General features: G+C 54.7%; 1 protein-coding gene across 1 annotated transcript in view; it reads left to right on the top strand.

Annotated features, from left to right (window-relative positions):
• The first annotated feature begins 3,121 nt into the window (after positions 1-3,121).
• SULF2 (sulfatase 2) overlaps positions 3,122-23,085 on the top strand; it is an 87,981-nt gene continuing 68,017 nt past the window's right edge. The window contains exons 1-2 of the mRNA XM_027775747.1: positions 3,122-3,295; positions 3,645-3,904. Coding sequence (XP_027631548.1) covers positions 3,730-3,904 — 175 coding nt within the window. The 5' untranslated portion in view covers positions 3,122-3,295; positions 3,645-3,729. The remainder of the gene's footprint in view (positions 3,296-3,644; positions 3,905-23,085) is intronic.

The following is a 23,085-nucleotide window of genomic DNA, read 5'->3' as shown; positions in this document are numbered from 1 at the left end:
GGTCTGTGAGGATGCTCAGGATGGCAGGGAGGAGAGGCAGGTGGCAGGGTGAGCTGGTGGGAATGAGACAGTGTTGTGCAGTGTGACAGAAGGCCAGTCAGCTCCTGCCACACGATTCGCTGGACACTCTCAGTTCAGCCGCTTTGAATATTTTACTGAGGAGAGAAAAAATGGAATCAGAATCCCTTGTGTCATTTTTAATTGATTTCTTCGGCATCCGGAGAGAGGCTGGCACAAGGCCAGGAGAAGTCTGAGCCAAGGGAATTCATCAAAAATCGACCTGCTGATGACTTGATCTGATGAAATAATTAGCTCCTGTTATCCTCCGGCTGCTGGTCTTAGAGCTTTGACTTCTATCCAGAGGCAGAGCCTCCTGGCTGGCGCGAGTCTGAGGTGCTCTGTGACACACGGGAGCCAGGAATGGAGTCAGACTGGCCACATCCTCAACTCAAGCCTCCTGCACTTTTTGGCCCAGAGCCAAAAAGGCCCTCAGAGGGCACCTGGCCACCTGCTGCTTCACTTGGAAAATACGGAAACTGAGGCTGGGAGGCTCATAGGAACTTGCTCAAAGATCTCTTTATGGGGACAGCAAGTTGCATGGTGGTTAAGGTGCTGGACTCCCATATTGTTGACTGCGGTTTAAGTCCCGTGTGCATGGTGCCCAAAATCCTGAGAAGAGAGTGGAGGAGAAGGGATTGCTCCATGACCATCCTCCCGAGGGGATGATTTCTCACTTTCTTTCTCACTGTCTCCAGCAAACGCATGTGCCCTATGAGAAAAACTTAGGAAAAAAAAAAAAAAAAAACCTGCTACAGGGGGTCCTGGTTGAGCAGGCCAAATCTAGCCACTCTGGGTTTGAACCCCTTCTCTGCCCTTACGTAGTCATATGAGAGTGTGAAAGGGGTCTTAGCTGCCTCAGCTTCCTATCTGTACAACGTGCGTCGTCTCAGCGGGTGATGTTCCGTTAGAAGAGCTGACGTCTGTAAGATGCTCAGAGCAGAGGGCATGACAAGCTCTCGTTTGCCGTTCTGAGTTCTGATTTCAGAGGGTCACCGTGTAGGGCACCCCCTGGAAGGTCTCTGGCTGACGTTACCCCCCGCCCATGCTTGTCTATCCGCAGGAGCCTGAACGTGCATCTCAGCGAGCTGATTGGTGCAGCCACAGTTTTGAGTGCAGAACACAAAGCCCCAGCGTTACCAGAGGGGGGTGTGGGAAGCAGCCTGCGGGGAGGACTCTGTGACTTGGGCCTATTGAGGGCCATTACTGGCTAGACCAGTCCTTTCCACTCTCCCAAAGCCTCCCCTTACCTCCAGCGTGTCCGTGGGTGTGCTCTCGGGCTTTGGCTCCTTCCACAACCTGCCCGTCTCCCTTAAACAGAAATGGGGGCCCAGCTCAGGACTCAGGCCGAGTGGAGAAGCCACTGGAATTGCACGAGGCTCTTTGAGTTCGCCTTGCTTTTATTTGTGCCGTTAGCTCTGTGGGGAAGGAATGCCCATTTTTCATTTGTCTTTGGATAGAACATTTTCTTTTTCCAGAATATGGATTTGTGTTTTTATTTTTAAATGAGGATATTTCAAGAAAGACATTAAGCAAGTGATTATGGAAAGGCCACGCAGAGTCAGCAGAAACGGGACTGTGGCACTTGAGTGGGAGAAGCTGGGAAATGTGGGGTTCGTGGCGGGGATGAGCACCCGCTGAGCGGCCAGTGGGAGCAGAGCTCAGCCCCCGTCTCTGCGGTTTCCTCTCTGGGTGGTCACAGGACAGTGACTAAACCTCAGTGTCCACGCCTGTGAAGTGGGGATAATAGCAGTCACTGCAGGAGAGTGTTGTGGGGCTTGAAGGGACCTCTGCAGACAGTGCTGGCCCAAACAGCTGCAGTGACAGTCACTAACACTCTAATCAGAGGCTGCCCCCAGAGTCGCGTTCACGCGAACACCCCAGGCCAGCTCTGCTCTCTGCACTCTGGACTAACGTTTTCAGTCCTTCACACACCCTTTTATTTCTTTATTTTTTAAGAATTATTTTATTTGCCTATTTATTTATTTATTGTATGAGGTTTGCCAGAGAAAGAGAGAGAGAGTGAGAAAGCAAGCCGCCAAGTCCAGGACTCGAACCGCGGTTGGCCATGTGGGAATTCCATCACCAGCGCCTTAACCACCACACTACCTTCTGGCCCCTTTATAGAGTTTTCTTTCTTTTATTTTTTTAAGAATTATTTTATTTATTCATTTATGTATTATTATTATTCCCTTCGCACCCATTTTAAAGATGAGGAAACCGTGAGGCACAGAGGTGCCAGGCTACTAGCCCAGGGTCACTGGCAGGAAATTCCCAAGTTCGTCCCTCACACGGCACACAGCAGGTGCCAGGCAACAGCAGAGAAGCCAAGGGGGTAAAGGAGGGAGGTCTGAGCAGGTGGCCAGGGCGGGCCCTCAGGGAGTCCAGTGCCTCACACTTGCACAACCTGGGAGCAGGGACTCCTTGCAGTTTGTGGCCCCATGGACCCGGCTGCCCTGGGGAGAATGGAGGTGGGGGCAGGGAAGGTGGGAGGCCACTTGGGCCTGTTGCTGTCCCCAGGGGAACCCTGGAGCCCTGGCCAAGTTCCCTGAGCCAGAATTGTGGACAGTGGCTGGGGTGCTCCATGGACAACAAGGGCAGACAGATCCCTTCAAGGTCATGGTGACACAGCCAGACTCCAAGGCTCTAGGCCTCCTCCCCACGCCCTGTCTCCTGTTCAAAATAGATGAGACCAAAAGTCTATATCTAGACAGGACCTAAAGGCTTATTTCCTCAAGAGCAGAAAAATGACGGCAGAGAGTCAAGAACAGGGTGAGATCGGAAAACTGCTCGGCCCAGACGCCTGTCCCGCTGCCCTCGCCTACCTCTGCTTGGGGCCCGGGACATCACCAAGGCCCAGTGGAATGTGGCAGTCCTCTCTCAATCTCTTAGATCTCTGTTCTCTCTTTTGTCATTTGGTTTGGTCTGAATTTAAAACTCGTATTTGTGCCTCTCGGAGTCCATTGACAAGGGGCTGTCACACCATCCCCACTGGGCCGAGTTCCAACACCAGTCATGTCTCCCCATTTTATAGACGGAGACACTCAGATTTCTCACTGGCTCGTTCTTGGCAAATGGAGCTGGCGAGTGGCAGAGCTGAGAGGGAAACAGACGCGTCCAGCCCAGTGTGTTCACAGCCCTGGTGCCCATCCACGGCCCCCAGCTGCTGACAGCTGGAACTCTACCTGCTCACCTTGGCACCTCAGACACCAGAGGACCAGCGTATTTGCTCCTGCAGGTCAGGTGCTGCCTGCCCTTTCTCGGGGTGATCTGTGCATTGACGTGGGCAGGCTGTTTGGGGAAGAGCTGATTGTCTGACTTGAGTCTCGGCCCCCAGCACGTCAGAAGCCTGCTGAGTCCAGGGGAGGAGTTCTGTCTGCAGAAGCGTCGCAGAGGCCTGTGCGCCAGCCTGCCTACCCACGAGTGCATTGCAAACGCCGCTCTGACTAGCTGAGCTAGGTTCTCGCTCTGCCGTAGCACCCGTGTCCGGAGGGTCTGGTTGTGCATGCCGGCTGTCGTGCAAGTCGCGTGCAGGAAGGAGCGGTGGGAGGGCCTTTAGCAGCACTGACCTGACTCTCCTCCTGTAGGTCTGTGAGGGAAGAGGGAAGAGTCCACACCACGGAACCCTAGACTCCGGGCTCCCAAAGAAGCGCCGATCAGCCAGAACGTAAGATGGCCCCGCCCAGCCTCGTGCTCTGCCTTCTGTCTGCCAGCGCCTTCGCCCTGCTAGACGGCAGCACGGCCTTCCTGTCACACCACCGCCTGAAGGGCCGGTTTCAGAGGGACCGTCGGAACATCCGGCCCAACATCATCCTGGTGCTGACGGACGACCAGGACGTGGAGCTGGGTAAGCGTCTTGGGGACCCAGGAGTTCCCTCAGCACATCTTGGTCCAGATCAGCCACCTCACAGGTTCTTGTCACCAAGGCGCAGGGTCGCCCAGCAAGGGCCAAAGCCCCCGATGTAAGGCCGTTGTGTAGACAGATAGAGCTCACTTCCAAGCTTAGATTTAAACCGTGACACACATGTGGATTTGTAGCTGGCGGTCCTCAAAGTTGGGGGTCTCTCGCCTTCTCCTAAGTCATAATCCAGATTTCTCCAGTCTTAAGGAGAAGCAGCACTAAGGCCAATCCATTATTTCCAGCCAGTCTCTGTTGGGTACCTAGTATGTGCCAGGCAATATTCAAGTGAGACACGACAGTCTCTGTTCTGGTGGAGTGAGGAAACAGGCCATCGACCCCACAGCAAGGTGTGGGTCGCATCACCCGGGAGAGTGGCGTGGTGAAAGCTAGGGAGGGCCACATGCTGGATGGTGCTGGAGGCTGGGACTGATGGGTGGTCAGCGAGGGGCTCTCGGAGGGGGTGGTATTTGAGCTGGCACTGAGCCAAAGAAGGAGCCAGGTCGCACGTGTGTGCATGGGTGTGGGTGTGTGTGCAGAATCCCTGACCTCGCTCCCCTTGCAGAGCAGTGCCACAGGCTCTTGGAGAGCAGGCATGGCCGGCCCTTACCAAGGCTTAAGTTCAAGGGCGGGCAGGGCAGGGACCCCTCTGGCTCTTGTCCCCACATCTTCCCTTCATTCCCCATCCGAGCGCCTGGGGCCACCCTGGGCGCACCTCTTCAGACTCCTCCCACTCCTGAGCAAGGCCCTGGCGCCTCCTCCTGACAGTTGGCTGCCTTCCCTGGCGTGATGCCTTTCTACCGTCTCTCCGTTAGCTCGAGGAGGAGCCCCCAAGATGGGCCTCCACCATCAAGTTCAGGTGGACTGCCTGCTCCCCAGGCTGAACTCCCCCTGTATCTTTCGCTCACCTTCGGGGATCTCTCAGCATGAGCCTTTTCCTCATCTTGGATATTTTTCCCCTTGAGTTTGCCGATTGGTGGGTGCCATTTCCCCAAGTTGAACCCTACCCCAGTGCCGTCTACAGAAACGTAACGGGAGCCACGAATGAAGCGACACGGGTAATGTGGCATCTCCTATAAGCTATGTTTTTAAAAGTAAAAGGAAACGGCTGCAACGTATTGTAATAGTTGACTAAACCCAGTATATCCAGACTAGTGTCGTCTCAGCCTGTGACCAATATTCAGGAACCACGTGTGACATACTGACCTTTCTCCAGGTTGGTTTTCCTATCCGCTGAGCATTTGACACTCAGCACATCGTGGTCCCGATCAGCCACCTCGCAGGTTCTCAGCCGCCGTGTCTATAGGACTGGACAATGCCCAGCCCTGCGCATGTCCCTTCTCCAGTAAATCAGATTTCCCTTATCATCAGCACTACTGTGTAGAGTGTGGGGAAAGGTGTTCCAGACAGCGGGAACAGCATATGCAAAAACCTGAGACAGGACGGAGAAGGCAGGTGTGGCTGGAGCCTGCGGAAGGGAAGAAGGACATGAAACTGGAGAGAGGGAGAGAGGGAGTCAGACAGTGGAGACCCTCGCGGGTTGTAGGAAGGACTGCCAGTCATTGAGCAGGTGGGGGCAGGCCCTTAGCCTCTGGACGACAGAATATCGTTGGCAGCAACACATGCAGAGGTTGACGGGGTAGGTCTGAGCACTGGTCCGTCTCAGCTACCTAGAAAAGGGGATTTATAGAAAACCATGTCACTCCTTGCAATGATTTGTATTAATGATCACAGGTATAGATTTTTCTCAGGGAGCTATCAGTGTGACAAAGAATTTGCCGCCTGGACGCAGTTAGACCAGAGCTTTTATTAACAGTTTGACGCACGAGCTACCTGCCTCCCGGTGGATTCCAGTGAGCTGCAGTTTGGTAACCATGGGGAGGCTGCAGACCACAGCCAGGGCATGAGTTTTGTTTCTAGCAGAAGTTTGCACACGGGACTTGCAGAGAACACCTGGACTGCAGGGCCCTATTGGGCTCTTGAGCTGCTTCGGTCATAGTGACACCTGGGACTTCGTGGTGCCCTGGACGGTCGTTCTTTCATTCGTCCACCAGCTGTCATGTCAGTCCAGCGTTTTTGTAGTGCACCATGCCAGGGCTGGAGAACGTGGTGGACTGTTCCAGGTGGGGAGGGCAGGAAAGGCAGAACCATGAGATGGACGGGATGGGTTGGCTGAACAGAAAGAGTGCCTGGGGGATGGGGAGCCCTGGGGCCGGGCCGGGCGGAGCCTGGTGGCCGTGGAGAGGACTGTGAATGCTGTCCTTCATGACATGGACGGGGGCGAGGTCAGCCGTGGCCTTACTCCGGTTCCAGCGGGTCCCCCAGCACCGGTGATGGAATGAGGTTGCAGGAGCAAGAGCAGAAGTCGCAGTCACCAGGGCGGTGTGAACACTAGGAGGGCAGGTGGCGACGGGGCCTGGAGCAGGGCGGCTGCAGGGGCCCATTTGGCATGTGGTTGGGAAATCGACTGACAGATGGGCTGGCTGCGGGGTTACAGGAAGGAGAAGACTCAAGGGCAAGTCCCGGGTTTAGAGCAGGAGCCAGGAGGTGAGAGATCGAGCACTCGGGCTCAGGAACGGCACGTCTGTGCCGCAGCGGCAAGAGCCAGCTGAGCCGCGTGTCGGGACCTGACTGTGATTCGGCTTCTGTGACTCTGGCATAAAACCAGCAGAAGTCGAGAAGTACGGACAGGAGTCCCGGAGGAGAGGAGACAAGGAACGCCACGGGGCTAGACAGGGGCGCAGCAGTGGGACACGGCGCTCTGCAAGGCTGACCGCACGAGAAGGGTCTAGCTTTGCACCCGGAGACCTCCCTGAGTACACCAGGCAGGCACATGCCCATTATCTGGGGCTGGCCAAAGCTGCAGTCGGATCGAGACATCGAGACCCTGGTGGGGCTGCGCGTTCTCTTTCTCGTTCTCTGTCTCTCTCTCTGTCTCTCTCGGTCATGGAAGAAAGATATAAACTGGAAAAAAAAGGAAGAAAACAATGGCTGACTTACAATACCGAGATTCAGTCTCTGTATTTTACAGATCGAGAAACTGAGGGACAGCACAGTTAAGCCACTTGTCCAAGGTCAAACAGCTAGAAAATGATGGACCCGGACAAGATTTGAACCCAGAACCCCACGGTCTTTGTCACTGTTCTACTTCACCAGTCTCCTGGGGTAGGAAGGCTATTGAGCTGTTTCTAGATTGTCCATGTGTGTGTGGATTTTCCATTTCTCGAAATACCGTGGCCGGTATGTAGCCCTCCACAAACGAGCAGGCTGAGCTTCCTTCGGACGCAGTTAGACCAGAGCTTTTATTAACAGTTTGACGCACGAGCTACCTGCCTCCCGGTGGATTCCAGTGAGCTGCAGTTTGGTAACCATGGGGAGGCTGCAGACCACAGCCAGGGCATGAGTTTTGTTTCTAGCAGAAGTTTGCACACGGGACTTGCAGAGAACACCTGGACTGCAGGGCCCTATTGGGCTCTTGAGCTGCTTCGGTCATAGTGACACCTGGGACTTCGTGGTGCCCTGGACGGTCGTTCTTTCATTCGTCCACCAGCTGTCATGTCAGTCCAGCGTTTTTGTAGTGCACCATGCCAGGGCTGGAGAACGTGGTGGACTGTTCCAGGTGGGGAGGGCAGGAAAGGCAGAACCATGAGATGGACGGGATGGGTTGGCTGAACAGAAAGAGTGCCTGGGGGATGGGGAGCCCTGGGGCCGGGCCGGGCGGAGCCTGGTGGCCGTGGAGAGGACTGTGAATGCTGTCCTTCATGACATGGACGGGGGCGAGGTCAGCCGTGGCCTTACTCCGGTTCCAGCGGGTCCCCCAGCACCGGTGATGGAATGAGGTTGCAGGAGCAAGAGCAGAAGTCGCAGTCACCAGGGCGGTGTGAACACTAGGAGGGCAGGTGGCGACGGGGCCTGGAGCAGGGCGGCTGCAGGGGCCCATTTGGCATGTGGTTGGGAAATCGACTGACAGATGGGCTGGCTGCGGGGTTACAGGAAGGAGAAGACTCAAGGGCAAGTCCCGGGTTTAGAGCAGGAGCCAGGAGGTGAGAGATCGAGCACTCGGGCTCAGGAACGGCACGTCTGTGCCGCAGCGGCAAGAGCCAGCTGAGCCGCGTGTCGGGACCTGACTGTGATTCGGCTTCTGTGACTCTGGCATAAAACCAGCAGAAGTCGAGAAGTACGGACAGGAGTCCCGGAGGAGAGGAGACAAGGAACGCCACGGGGCTAGACAGGGGCGCAGCAGTGGGACACGGCGCTCTGCAAGGCTGACCGCACGAGAAGGGTCTAGCTTTGCACCCGGAGACCTCCCTGAGTACACCAGGCAGGCACATGCCCATTATCTGGGGCTGGCCAAAGCTGCAGTCGGATCGAGACATCGAGACCCTGGTGGGGCTGCGCGTTCTCTTTCTCGTTCTCTGTCTCTCTCTCTGTCTCTCTCGGTCATGGAAGAAAGATATAAACTGGAAAAAAAAGGAAGAAAACAATGGCTGACTTACAATACCGAGATTCAGTCTCTGTATTTTACAGATCGAGAAACTGAGGGACAGCACAGTTAAGCCACTTGTCCAAGGTCAAACAGCTAGAAAATGATGGACCCGGACAAGATTTGAACCCAGAACCCCACGGTCTTTGTCACTGTTCTACTTCACCAGTCTCCTGGGGTAGGAAGGCTATTGAGCTGTTTCTAGATTGTCCATGTGTGTGTGGATTTTCCATTTCTCGAAATACCGTGGCCGGTATGTAGCCCTCCACAAACGAGCAGGCTGAGCTTCCTTCAGGAGGTGAAGGGTGGGAAGGTGGTAGTGGGGGAATGATGAGCTTTTTATAAACCACTAGACAGACCCAGATCAATAATGCATGCTCCAAAAAAGCCCAACCACATTATCTCACAGTCTGCTACAACTGGCGAGCAGAGGGTGGTCCTAAAAAATTTATCATCTGCTATTTTCTGCTCACCCGTGCGGCAGTTCCGGCAGTCTCTGGGCTGGAGACTTCTCGACTGAGATCATCTCAGACTCCTTTCTAGTCCCAGGCGAGAACAGCCGTCGGCCCTAATTAGGGTCTGGTTGGGAGGACAGGTGCAGGACACAGCCAGAGAGGGGCTTCTGTGACTCTTGCATAAAGTCATCATATTGGGGGTGGGAGCGCAAGAGCTGTGTCCTGTATATCCCTTTTCCCTGCATGCATTTAGCTCCCTGAGTTGTCACTTGGAAGTGTCAAACGCCCAGGGGAACTGGTTGCAGGGACGAATTTGTCAGTAAATGACCTAAATTGTCAATTCATTTTCAAAGCAGTTGGCAAAATCCCTGTGTTAGCTGACCCTCTGAGACCATCGGACTCTCGACTGGCCTTCTTCAACAGGGACTAGGACAGGGAGAAGCACATGGACACCAAGGTCTCGTTCGCCTCATGTCCTTTGTTCAGGGGGGCTGTGGGGCCAGTGGTCTCTGCCAGCATTTACTGGTTGAATTTGATCCAGACAAACCTTTGGTGAACTTCCGGGGCTCAGACAGGCGCTGAGACACCAAGAGGAATAAGACATAGTCTTTGTTTGAAGGAAGAGAGTTTTTATAGCATCGCAGTTCTGCAGAGACGAACCCAGCGAGGAGTCTACTGCAACAGTCCAGGCACTCAGAGCAGAGGGAGGGACGTCATCAGGCGGCGTGTTACGTCAGAGGCAGAGTCGGTCAGACGTGCAGAGTCTCTCAAAGTGGGAGAGAAGAGTCAAGGAGACTCCAAGGGTTCGGCCTGAAAACCCACAAGCATGGAGTTTCTGTTTTCAGAAATGGAGGAGCTGTGGTTCGGAGCTCACTGTGAACCCGGGGAGCTGCAGGTGCCCGTGAAACACCGAGACAAGGTGCCCAGCAGGCAGCCACATTGAGGCCAGAAGCTCAGGAGAGAGCTCAGACCTGGCTGGGCTCGGGCGGGCCCGACCTGCAATCGTGGACATGCTTGGTGGGGTCCGAGACACTCCCCAGGTCCTCCTAGGGATCTGTATCCTGCCAGTTATAGGCCCCTGGCTTGGAGAGTTTCCCTGGGAGAGAGGCAGGCTTTGGAGAGAAAGGCCCGGGAGGGTTCTGGCCAGTGCCCTGTTTTCCACTTTCCATCTGTGAGCACAGGGAAGCCACACCCGCTGCTGCAGCCTGATTCGTAGGAGATCAGCTCTAAATTGCAGGCTCAAGGACTGCAGAGGGGCCAAATGGCAGGGAGCCCAGGACAGCATGCCCAGATTCCAGACACCAGATTGCTGGTCACTTCCAACTCGGCCTCGCTGAGATCCCACCTCTGACATTTCTCCTGCTGCTCACCAGAAAGGAAAACATGTGGGGGCAGGTTATCTTGGGAAGAGAGAGGCTCATGGACCCACCCTGTTCAACTTGCCAAGCACATTCCTGCAAGATGTGGTTTTTTCTATTCAGCAACACTTAGAAGATCACTTGAATTCTGGAAGCTAAAGGATTAGGTTTGGCTGTATGTGAATGAAAAATGTAAAGGAACAGTGTCTTAAACAACGTAGAATTTTCCTTCTCACTCACGTAGAAATGTCTAGAGGGTGACCATCCAGGGTTGGCATGGTGTCTTGAAGGTTATCAGAGACCCAAGTTCCTTCTCTACTTTTCTGTTCTGTCATACTTCTTGTGTATCAAGTCTTCAAGGTCACCATGTGATTCAAAATAGCTGCTGGAGCTCCAGCTATCACAGTGATATTCCAGGCAGCAGAAAGGAAGAAGCAGATAGGTCAAAAGAATCAACCTTCAACTTAAGTCAGCCTCCTTTAAGGACCTCATCCCAGAAGTCACATGCAACATGGACAGAATGTATTACTTAGTCACATGATCTCAGCAAGAAATATGAGACACATGCAGATTTAGATTCTTCTAGAAAGGCATAACTTCTTTTTCGCAAATGTGGGGAAGCTGCAAGGGAGAACGCAGTACCCTGAGGCCAGTTAGTAACAGTGGGACCATGTGCCTCCCAAGGCCAAGGAGCTGAGAACAGAAAGTGGTTACTGGAACATAGAGATGGAGGGCCACCCCCCTGGAGCCGTCACCCTCAGTTGACACCGCAGAGAGGAAGTCAGAGGAATTCGTACCCCAACCTCACTTTCTTTTTTCACTGATCTCCTGCCAGGCCCACCCTGGCATACCAGCTCAGTCCACCCAGCCAAAGCCAAAGCCAGGGGGTCTGGTGACTGTCCCAGCCAGGCCAGCTCCTGGGTGAGAGGGCTCAAAACGCCCATGGGAGGGCCACTAGGGCATCTGGGGAATGTGGTCCCCAGCTAGGTGCACTGAGAGAAAAATCAGGACCTGTTAAGAAAGAAGGGGGCAAGCCAGTCCCATCCCCATAGCCTCACTAGGGGGAAGCCGATCCCACACGGCTGCCCATGGTTTGAATCCTAGCCCCGTGACTTGTGTACATACATGCCCCAGATCCCAGGAGGATGGAGAAGTGGAGAAGGGACCGCAGCGTGGCCACATCCGTTGGGGGTGCTCTCTTTCTCCTTCTCCCCATCTTTCTCTAGTAAGAGTACACTTCCTCTGGCAAATAAAAAAGAAAAAAAAAGAAGTGGACACAGATTTTGGTGGGCAGCTCAGGTTCAGTGACACTCGAGATCAGGGACAAGGGTCTCAGCCAAGGTGGCACCTCTGGCAGTGGGTAGTAGCACTGCGTACTGACAAGCAGACATTCTTACAGAAACCTGGGCCAAGAGCCTGGCTGGCAGGAGCCCATAGCAGGAACAACAGCCAGGAGCTTCAGGAAGAGCAGGAGGACCTGGGGCGTTCGGGAGATGGCAGGGAAGGCGGCAGAGGTCGCGCGGGCCCTCCCTGGGAGGCTGGGCAGAGGGTCTGTTCATATTGCACACTGGTGGAAGGTCACCGAGATGTTCTAAGCAGGTCAGGTATGCAGGCTCCGTGTTTTTAGAGGTTTACTCTCTCCAAGGGTGGACAGGGATGGCCCCGAAACAAGGGCAGAAGCAGGGAGACTAGTCGGTGGTCTCAGTGGTCCAGACGGGAGATGCTGGCAGCATGGAGCCAGCGGGGGGTGCTGCAGGGGCCAAGGGTGTGAGACCCCACTGTGAAGGTCAGCGGAGCTCAGGATGCATCGCAAGTGGGAAGTAGGGGAAGGGGACTCAAGGAAGAGCCCCAGGGGTATGGCTGGGCAGTTGAGCAGATGGCGAGGCAGCACACGTGCCGGGAAGGCTGGGGCTGGGGAACAGGGTTCCGGCTGGAGCACAGACAGCTCGCAGCTCTGCAGACTCATCACCCCACAGGCCAAGCCCTGGGCAATGAAGGCGGCAGAGGTCGCGCGGGCCCTCCCTGGGAGGCTGGGCAGAGGGTCTGTTCATATTGCACACTGGTGGAAGGTCACCGAGATGTTCTAAGCAGGTCAGGTATGCAGGCTCCGTGTTTTTAGAGGTTTACTCTCTCCAAGGGTGGACAGGGATGGCCCCGAAACAAGGGCAGAAGCAGGGAGACTAGTCGGTGGTCTCAGTGGTCCAGACGGGAGATGCTGGCAGCATGGAGCCAGCGGGGGGTGCTGCAGGGGCCAAGGGTGTGAGACCCCACTGTGAAGGTCAGCGGAGCTCAGGATGCATCGCAAGTGGGAAGTAGGGGAAGGGGACTCAAGGAAGAGCCCCAGGGGTATGGCTGGGCAGTTGAGCAGATGGCGAGGCAGCACACGTGCCGGGAAGGCTGGGGCTGGGGAACAGGGTTCCGGCTGGAGCACAGACAGCTCGCAGCTCTGCAGACTCATCCCCCCACAGGCCAAGCCCTGGGCAATTGGCTTTCTGCAGCCCTCCAAAAAAAAAAAAATGGGAAGACACCCTGGAATAAAATCCTTTAGAATATCAAGTTAGAGGAATATTCTGGGTAGAGTTTCTCCAAGAGGAAATGAACAATAACCACTGAGGCCGAGTACGTCGACCCACACCCTGCCATTTCCCAGGGGCTTCCTGCCCCTCCTCCTCACTGACGGAGACCATGTCACAATTCCTTCCCACCCCCCAGAAGCCTCCCCAGCCAGAGCCAGCAGAAGGCAGAGGAGGAAATGTCAGCCACATGGTCTCTGCCACCCCGATGCTTATTAATGAAGTTCCAGTCCTGCCGCTTTGACATCTGCTTAATTGATTTTGGGTTTAGGAACCCATTTTGAGCTTTTTGTAGCTGTAACCAGCAGTAAGACTTAACTTCGTCTTGTAACATCCGCGCGTCGGGATGGGCCGCCGTGGCCATCGGGAGGCAGCGTCATCTGTGAATCAGGAACCCAGGGTAATTACCCACACTGAGCTTCCTGTACCGCAGCGCAGGTTCCCTCCGCCCAGATGTGGCCTCCAGTGGCTGCTCTTTGTTTCCCAGGCCTTTCCATCACTCCCCCTGCTGGGGACAGAGCTCTTCTGGGGCAGCTGGTCAGGTCTGAGAGGTGCACCCTCTGTCACTATTGCATGGGTGTCCCCTGGGCTTGGGACCGGCTCCATCCTGATCCTGGTTATTGCAGCATTCCAGGGACACTCCAGGGCCCCAGGTGACGGCCACTGAGTGAATCCCAGCCTAGCACGTGGACACCAGCGGCCAGAGGATGGTGCAGGACACGATGCTTCCCTGCCTATGGCCTGAGCTTATGGCCCTCCACCCCCTGCCTGTTAGGGCAGGGCCACCCTCCAGGAAGCACCCAGACTTGCATCCCCTCTCTCTGTGCTGCACGCTGCCCTCTGTGGGCCTCTGGGCCATGGTCAGGTACTGCCTTTGCAGGTGTCTTTAGCAGGCCTTTGCTGCCAGAAGAGAATCACCCAAGAATCAACCTCGATGCCTGCAGGGCCGAGCAGGTACAGTGCAGTGGCCCTGGGGAGCTGCAGGAGCCCCCCAAGTGGACCTCTGCCCCTCAGGTCCCCCCATCGTGGACCTAGTAAGACCAGATCTTTGTACTTTCCAAGCCAAGTCAGAAAGCTGAACTGATGTGTGCAGTCTTCCAGTTAAAAAAGAAAAGTTAGCAATTAATTGGATTTTTAAAATCTTTCCAGGCAGACCTAAATCAAACACATGCAGACGAGGCTGTGTGTTAGACGATCCTTGACAGCTACGTAGTTACAGTGTTTAAATACTGACCGGCACTGTGCCTTCTGCAGGCCAGACATTGAACCAAAACCTATACATGTACCAGGGCACTTTAAAAACTTCATGGGAAAATGGAACTGAAGGACGAGTTTATTTTGGTCCAGAAGAAAATTGAAATCCATGCTGTTTGTGCAAAACGCACACGGGCATTTTCTGTCATTTTGCTCAGCAGAGCTTTTTGAAGACCCCTTGGATGCATTGCAATTCAAATTTAGAACAACCCCAGGGAGGAGACACTGTTATTCTCCCTACTCTACCGATGAGGAAACTGAGGGACAGGGAGTTAAATCATTTGCAAAGGTACCTGGTTAATAGGAAGTACAGAGTCCGGATTCGAACTCAGGTCTCTGCCTCGAGAGCCCTTCCTGTCCAAGTGGTATGTGGACATAAAGTATTCACTGGTCTCTAGACTTGGCTTGGTTTTGTAGGTAAGTGTGTGTGCAAAGTTATCAATACGCCGTGCTTTTACAGAGAGGAAAAGTGAGGCCCAATGGAAGAACGTGATCCAGGCACATCTGGCCCCTCAGTCTCTCAGTGCAGCGTTCTTTGGCACCCACAGTCTACCAATGATAAAGGGCCTGGTGGTCCAGTCTAGTGTGTGTGTGTGTGTGTGTGTGTGTGTGTGTGTGTGTGTCCTACATTTTTTTTTTCTTTTTTCTTTTAGTTTGCTATAAAGCGCATGTACTCACTAGGACAGACAGAGAGAGGGAAAGTGGGAATTCACCTCCTGGGGATGGCCACACCACACACAGTCCTATCTCCATTCTCTTCCCAGGATCTTGAGCATGCACATACACGCGCTTGATCCGCTTTTCAAGCCGCCGGGTCCAGGATTCAAACCGTGTAGTTGACCACATGAGATCCAGCTGCCTTAACCTCCATGCCACTTGCTGTCCCAAAATCCTTCTTTAAAAAATATTTTACTTTTTAATTCCTCTGAGGGAGGGAGAGAGACAGACACCCCTTACGGGGACAGCCCCAGCCTCAGCCTGCCAGAACCACAGCTGCAGGCGTGCCCGCAGTACACAGGGCACCCTCGGGATGGGAACCCAGGACCTTGCCACAAGGCCCCAGCCTCTCAGAGCATTGTTTCCGCCATGCCTCCATGGCTGGCTCGTAGCATGTGGGAAAACAGGTAAGAGGAGTCATCCAGAGACGGCTGGGCCTGGAAGGGGTGTCACTCCCCTTCATCCTCAGCCAGACCCTTGCCAGGTGTCCGCAAAGGCCCTGCTCCTCAGCCAGGGAAGAGGAGAAGATGCAGCAGACCGGGGGCTGCAGCAGGTGGCCTATGGGCAAAGCGGGGTGTTTCCCACTTTCTGGGATATCTGCAGAAAGTCTGTCGAGCTGCCTTCTCCCCAAATCCCAGGCCTGCTTCACGTGAGGTAGCAGACAGGGCCACGGCCCCGGGCAGGGAAGCCGGGTGTCAGATCCTGCTCTCCCATCTCTCGGGCCCTGTGGCAGAGAGAGAGATGCCTGCAAGGTGCACCCGCCTCCGTCTTCCCTCTCGGTAGAAAACCAGCAGAACATGTGGTCAGTAAATGGCTACGCTTTGAGGATGGGCTGGGAGTCTGCAGTGAGCTGGGGACCCCAGGCCCTCTAGGGGCTGCTGCATCCCAGCATCCGTCAATCACAGCAGGTAGGAGTGCACACTTGGTACGGATGGATGCGAAGCCAGAGATTGAAAGAAGCCAGAGGTTTCAGTGAAGCCAGAGATTGAAATGTTTTATTCTTTATTCCTGATAAAACACATGCACACACATCAGAGAGAGAGACATGCACCCTCCACAGGTCTCAGTTATGCTGAGATCCCCTTCCTCTGATTCTGCAGGCCGCCAGGATCCTGGGCGCACACACGCACAAGCCTGCATGTTTTTAGGCCTCCCTGACCAGGGATTCGAACCACAGTCCCTGTGGCTTCCAGCACCACCGTTCAATATGCTTACGACGGCACCACAGAGGCTGGACCTGAGGAAGAAAATGTTCTGGAAAATGCAGGGTCAGCATCTCCATTTGCCCAGTAGGCACAGTACTGGGGACCCATGACACTTTCTGGGGCCTGTAAAAATGTTTTAAGTCCTTTTAAAGTCAGAAGAAAAAACTTTTATGTCAAAAAAAGTTTTAATCTAGGATGTTAATATATGCATCTTCATCCCAACCCAGTCATAAAGTATCATTTCAAATAGTTTTGCAGAGGAAGGAGCCCATGAAAGTAAAGATGCCAAATATCCACAAAAGTCATAACATGACCCCAGAAAAATGATCCACTTATTAAAACACGGGAAAGTAATTGTGTTCTTCAGGCACTGGGAGGAAGAAAAAAAAAAAAAAAACATAACAAAACACTCCTTGGGCTGGGCAGGCCTGTGGGCCTCTGAGGGTGACCTCTTGTTTAGTAGAAGAATCTTTGCCCAGGGGCTCCTACTAGAACATTCCATGCTGTATTGTCTGCTGGGAAGACCCCGTGCTTTGTGGAGCCTGCTTTTAGTCCTCCTTTCTCCCTGTACCTCCAAAGTGTTGCAGATTCCATGAGGGAGACAGCCTCACTTTAAAACATTCAAATAATTCAAAGCTAAGCTAGTCCTTTGTCCCAGTCCCCACTCACACTGCTCCCCCAGAGTGCCATCTGCTCTCTGCGTCTCCAAAGGACATTTTCTCTCGTTTACTCACACATCACTACCAAGAAGAGCAGCAGAGAGTGCGTGGGGTTGTGGGGGGACGTTAGGCACACGTCTGGTGAAGGCCTTGCAAGGAGGCCATGTGTGCAGAGACCTGAGAGCAGTAAGGGATTGAGGCTGAGCTGGGAGCAGCAAGTATCGAGGTCCTGGGGCAGGAGTGTGCCCGGTGTGTCCCAGGAGGACCTTGTGGCTGACTGGAGCCGAGGAGGGCCGCGGGAGGGGACAGCGTTGTGGCTGGAGAGGAGCAGCTAGATTGATCACACAGGGCCTTATAGGCAAAATGGGGACTTTGGCCATTGCTCTGACCAAGACGGGCAGGTACTGACAAGTTTGAGCAAAAAGCTATGGTGATGTGACTTCATGGTTTTCAAAGGCGACCTCGGGCCGCCAAGTGGAAAATATAGTGGAGGAGACAAGGGTGAGAGCAGAAAACGATTCAGGGGTCTACTGCAATAGTCCAGGCGAGAGACGTTGATGATGTAGGATTAAAGTCCGGCCCTGAGTTCACTGACTCTTAATTCTTTCTTCTATCCCATTATGCCTCCCAGTACTTCCCCAGGAAGGCTTTGCCATCAGACTCCAATATTTACCTATAATTTTAAGAAACAAACATTAGAAGGCATCCTCTTGTTAGTGATTGACCAAGACCCACACCTCGGAGGTCACCAGGATGGGGCCATGGGAGCTAGTCTCGAAGGGCACGGTGTGCCTCTCTGCTTCCAGCTGCAGCCCTCTGACGCAGGAGGCAGACCTGAGCCACCTCAGCCCTGGGAGTGGGGAAACTGGCTCATGTGTTGAATTTTGAAAGTCCCTGGCACCTGCTAAGTCCCCATAGGTGGTGGTTGCTCTGACCTGGGCTTTTAGAAGAGCAAATTAATTCAGCATTTCCCAAAGTGCCTTCCTGTGACACTGAAAATGCAGGAGATCATCCTTTGCGACCGGTCAACGGATACGGATTATACCACTTGTAGTCCTACTATGTGAAGAAAATATATAGTGGGGGGAGGGGGGGTAGTGGTTCAATGGTAACACAGTGTTTTGTGAGGCCGACCACGTGGGAAGGTTCCAGGTTCACACCCACAGACCTCCCTCAGCAAGCTGGGTGAGCATGCGTACCATGACCCAGCCCGGGTGACCCAACCCAGGCTGAGCTGGGGGAGGGTCGCGGAGTGATGAGAAGGCCCTGTTGGGGCGCTCGCTCTCGCTTGCTCTCGCTCTCGCTCTCTCTCTCTCTCTCTCTCTCTCTCTTTCTTGCTCATGGAAAAAATAAATTAAAAATGAAACTTAAATATATGTATAACTGGCGCATTCATTTTACATCTTAGATTGAGATTTTTTTTTTTTAGTTTTAAGTCACTTTTTAAAATTTCTTTATTTTAAAGAGACAGGTTCTTGCTGTGTTGCCCAGACTGGCCTCAAACTTGCAGCTTGCCTGCCTCAGCCTTTTGGGTTGCCAGGATTACAGACATGTGCCACCGCGCCCAGCATAAGTCGCATTAAAGAAAAATATCAAATAACCGAGTGTGCAGGCAAAGCACTGAGGGGCGGTCTCAGAGGGGCGAGAGAGACAGCTCATTACCGTGAGGGCGACGCTGAGTTCTGGCCCAGCAGTGGCTTGGGCCCTGGGATTGAAGTCCCATCAGAGTCACAGAGGTGTCAGGGTGACCTCACCTTGGGCCGGCACTGTGGGAAGGCTTAATCACAGAAAGAAACCAGGCCTGTTTCTGTCTGCGTGTCCCCAGATTTATGTTGGACAACCTAAGTTTGGGCTGGCTGGCCGGCTGCGTTGGAAATGCTGGAAACGGGCCTCTTTCTGTACAGCAGTGTCGCCCAGGCTCCGCCCGCCCGCAGAGCTGTCCGTCTGCATGAGGGCTGCGGCGGGCACGGGGATTAGATCATATGTTTGTGTGTTACAGATGTGGGTTTATAGAGCCCTGTCGCTATGGCAGTTTTAATAAAGCAGGTTACTGTCCCCGGGGGGAGCTGGCCGTGCCACGCTGCTCACGCTCGGCCAGGCGGGGTTGGACTGTGCCTTCACAGTGGCCTGACACAGCCCTCCCGCGGCGCCTGGTTCAGGAAGGGTGAGTGCCCGGGGCAGACATGCCGGCAAGCGTGGGTCAGGAGTGCCCGGCAGCTCACTGCCTCTGAAATGAGGGGGAAAGAGGTGTCAGAGCCTTAGCCCCTGGCTTTGAGCCTGTGAAAGTAAGAAACAGTTGCGTGACTGTTGGCTTTCTGCCAGCACAGCACTCGGCGGCCGGCACAGGATCCCTCCCCGGACAGTGGCCTCCCCTGCATTCCTGGGGAGTCTGGCCATGCAGGTGAGAGGCCACCTTTCGTCCTCTCTGCATTCCCTGGGGACCCTCGGAGGCCAAGGTCTCACTCCCAGCTGCTCTGTCCTTTATCTTCCAGTGTGGTTGTCCCCAGGGTGCTCTGCGCTAGGCTTTGGGGCCAGTTGGCCGTCACCATCCTAAGGACAAACAAAGCGAATATGTAAACGAAGATGACATGTATAGAGTTGAAAACCTGAAAGGGGGAAGGGCACGTGACTGTCAGGGGCACGGGTGGCTGCACTGAGTCAAGACAAGAAAGGGTGAGGGCACCGGCCCTGCGGGTGTGGGGGAACAGCATGAACAGCATGGCGGGTCTGAGGACAGAGAGGAGGTCCCTGGGGCTGCAGAGAGTGAGGGGACACGGCCCTTGCACTGTTGTGGGACAGCCATAGGACTTCAGCTTCCCGAGTGAGTGGGAGCCCCGGAGAGTGCTCAGGGAGCCAGAGGAGGGCTTTTGTGCTGTGGGGAGCGAGGGGTCAAGTGTAGTCAAGAAGCTGTTGACCGATTTGGGAGAGAAGGACATCGCCAGCTCAGGGAGGAGGCGGTGTGGCCAGGCTGTGCCAGTGGCCTGGATATGGGAACTGAAAATGGGCCGAGGAGTGGCCAGAGGAAAGGGGCGGGGCCGGTGACAGGAGCAGGCCGTGAGTTGGCACTGGAGGGGCCTGCTAGCTGGCCCAGTGACGTCATCGGTAGACATTTCTGGGGTGTGCCAATCCAGCGTCCGCCCGTTCCAGCCATCCCTGGCCTCCCAGTGTCCATGTGTCCGTCTCCCACCTGCTCTATTTCCTTTCTAGAAAATCAGCTGGAATTGTTTTCCTAGAAAGAACAGGGTTCCCCCCCTTTAAAAGAGGAACTGGGGTCACTGTCGCAGTTGAAGGAAACCTCCCATACAGTTAACTCTGGGGCCACACGACCACCTGCCTGGAACCCCGAGGGGTAGCTGTTCCCTCCTTGAGGACGTGGGAGGTGAGCGAGGTGAGCGTTCAGGACCTTCTCCAGGAGCTCATCAGCAGGCGTGAAAACCGCCTCCTTGGTGCGGTACGTGACCGTCCCCCATGAGCGGTGCTTTCTCACCACCCCTTGCCCCCCACCCCACACAAACCTGTCTGGGCCCAGAGTTGTAAGGAAATACCTAAAGTAAAATAATATTTCACTTCTCAGTTTAGCAGATGGGTGTTGAGCCCCCGGCAGCAAGCAGAGCACTGAGTGGGTTTGGGGACACAGCAAGCTACATCCCTGCCCTGGGGAAGCTGCTCCAGTGAGGCTGTTTTACAGGTGACTTTCTACTGGGTCGGGCCAGCTGTCCTGAGCCTCCTGGCCAAGGTGGCCTGTGGCAAGTGGAGGGAAGAACCAGCTTTGTGTTATGAACTGAGCAGGAATCCTCGGGCCCCAGAATGGAGAGCACCGGTCATGAGCCCACACACCCTCCCGAGAAAGCCGGGGCCTGCTGAGCCTGGCGGGTTACCTGCAGGTTCTGCCAGGCGTGACGCCTCCAGCTGGCAGGGCTGGAGGTGGGCTCTGCGAGCCTGCCTTAGCCTGCGGGCTGGCACTCGTTCAGCAGTCGGCAAGAATGGGCTGCGGCTAGGGGGCACGGTGGAGCACCAAAGCTGGCGAGGGCCGCGATCACTCCCCAGGCTGCTGTTATTGCCAGGGGCTCAGAGGGCTGGTAAAGCCCCTCCAAGGAGAGACCCAAAGGACAGCTAGGCCTTCCTAAGTGACCTCTGATTCAAGATCTGAATGATGAGCTTCCAGCCAAAACAGTCTCGGAAGAGAGGCCCAGGCAGAGGCCAGAGCAAGTACAAAGGTCCTGGGGCAGGATGAGCCAGAGCATTTGCGAAATGAGGAAGCCAGTGCCTAAAGGCAGGCAGGCTGAGGTGAGCGAGGGAAGAGGGCAGTGTAGTGGGCTAGTAGGGGCAGTCGTGAAGAGTCAGGCCAAGTAAGGGACTGGGGTTGGTTCTGAGCGCAGCTGGAAATGCCTGGGCAGTTTTCGGTAGAGGAGATAGGATCTGCTCGCCGCGGGGAAGCTCCAGCTCCGTTTCCTTCCCCTTTGGCAGGACGGCGATAAGAGCTGCATAGACCTCCTTCTCATTCTCAGCCCCTAGGGACAGAGGCTGAGGCAGGTGTGGGTCACCAATTGGAAGCACTGGGGGGGGCTGCTAGGTGATTGAGCTCACAGTTCCTGGGCAAAAACCACCATTGCCTGGTAGCCTCTGTCCTGGTTGCCTCTTACCGTCCTAACAAATTAGCACAACCCGAGTGGCTTCAGGCAGCAGAAATGGGCTCTCCCAGTGTGGGAGGCCAGAAGTCCGAAAGTGAGGTGTCGGCAGGGGTGTGCCTCCTGCCAAGGGTCTGGGGGGGGAAATTCTTCCATGCGTGTCCAGCTCCTGGTGGCTCCAGCAGCTCCCCAGCTCCCCATGCACCCAACTTAGCATGGCCTCCCTCTGTCTGTCTGTGTCTCCTTCACGTCTCTCTCCTATAGGGACACGTCATTGGACCTAAGGTCCACCCAGGTAATCCAGAACCATCTTCTCACGAGATCCTTAATTCAGTCACACCTGCAGGGCCTTCCCTGTTACCAAATCAGTTCACATTCACGGATTCTGGAGTTACAGCACAGTCCTATCTTTTGGGGAGCCACCATTCAGCCCACCGCAGACCCTGAGAACTACAAGGAAAGAGGGCGAGGAGACCCGAGGCTAACTCTAGAAGGAAGAAAGGATTTCCATGGAATGCTTCCCTTAAATCCGCTCTGCATTCAGGCACCTGCTCCCTCTTCACACTTCTGCCTACCTACTGCGCGTTGCACACTGTGGTGGTACAAAGAATTCACCACTGAGCAAAGCACACGGCCTCTACCCACGTGAGCCCAAGGCCCGCACATAGTAGGGCTCCCACACATGTCTGCTTCCTTCCATCCTAAGGGCCTGACTGCTTAGCTTACAGCCTCAGTGAGGAACAAGAGTAGGCGCGTGAGAAACCCGACCTGGGTGTGGGCGCTCTGGAAGGCCAGGGGGATCCCAGGAGGCTCCCCAGAAGAGGTGTGGCTAGACTGAGGGGTTGGACTTGGGGGAGGCAGGAAGTAGGTTCTAACCTCCACGAACCACGTGGGCAGAGGAAGCCAGGGAGGTTCCTGGTGGGGACAGATGCAGGGCGTTTCTGCTGAGACGTGGTCGGGCAGAAGGTTGGCGTGACCAGATTTCAACAAGACTCAACAATTCTTGAAAAAGTTCCAAATAAAACCTTTCATCTTCCCTCAGTGTACGTGATGGTTGCCCCCCCCAAAAAAAAAAAAAATCGCTGTGTATGTTAATACTGTATAAGGAACATTGTGGTTTGGGACCAGCATATGGCCTAATGGTAGTCGCTGGATTCCCACGTAGTCTGGGTCCAGACCCAGTGACTTAAAACTCACACTGGGCACGTGTGTGTGCATGCCCAAAATCCCCCCAGGGGGTGATGTCTCGCTTTCTGTCTCTGCCTGTTGTCTCTAGGGCAAGCACCTGAGCCCTATGGCAAAAATCCATTAAAAAAGAGAGAGAGAGAGAGAGAAAAGAAAAGAAATTCTGTTTTTATGTAAAACAGAGTTCCCTTCTAGGCTCAGATCATTGATCAGCAGGTTGTGCCACTTGAACATCCAATGGGACTTGGGACCCAGGATATGCCCCAGATGTTCCCTGGAGCCTCCTCTATGAGGCGCGGAGCCTGAGGTCCTGCGGGCGTTCCCAGGAGCTAGATGCCTGCTGGCCTGGCCACGCCCACCCAGACTCACCCTGTCCCCACACTTGCAGGGTCCATGCAGGTGATGAACAAGACGCGGCGCATCATGGAGCAGGGCGGGGCGCACTTCATCAACGCCTTCGTGACCACGCCCATGTGCTGCCCCTCACGCTCCTCCATCCTCACCGGCAAGTACGTCCACAACCACAACACCTACACCAACAACGAGAACTGCTCCTCGCCATCCTGGCAGGCGCAGCACGAGAGCCGCACCCTCGCCGTGTACCTCAACAGCA

This window comes from Tupaia chinensis, unplaced genomic scaffold (genome assembly GCF_000334495.1).
Source record: "Tupaia chinensis unplaced genomic scaffold, TupChi_1.0 Scaffold000602_1, whole genome shotgun sequence".
Classification (NCBI taxonomy): domain Eukaryota; kingdom Metazoa; phylum Chordata; class Mammalia; order Scandentia; family Tupaiidae; genus Tupaia; species Tupaia belangeri.
The sequence above is the reverse complement of the archived record's forward strand: the minus strand, read 5'-3'. Positions and strand labels throughout refer to the sequence as shown.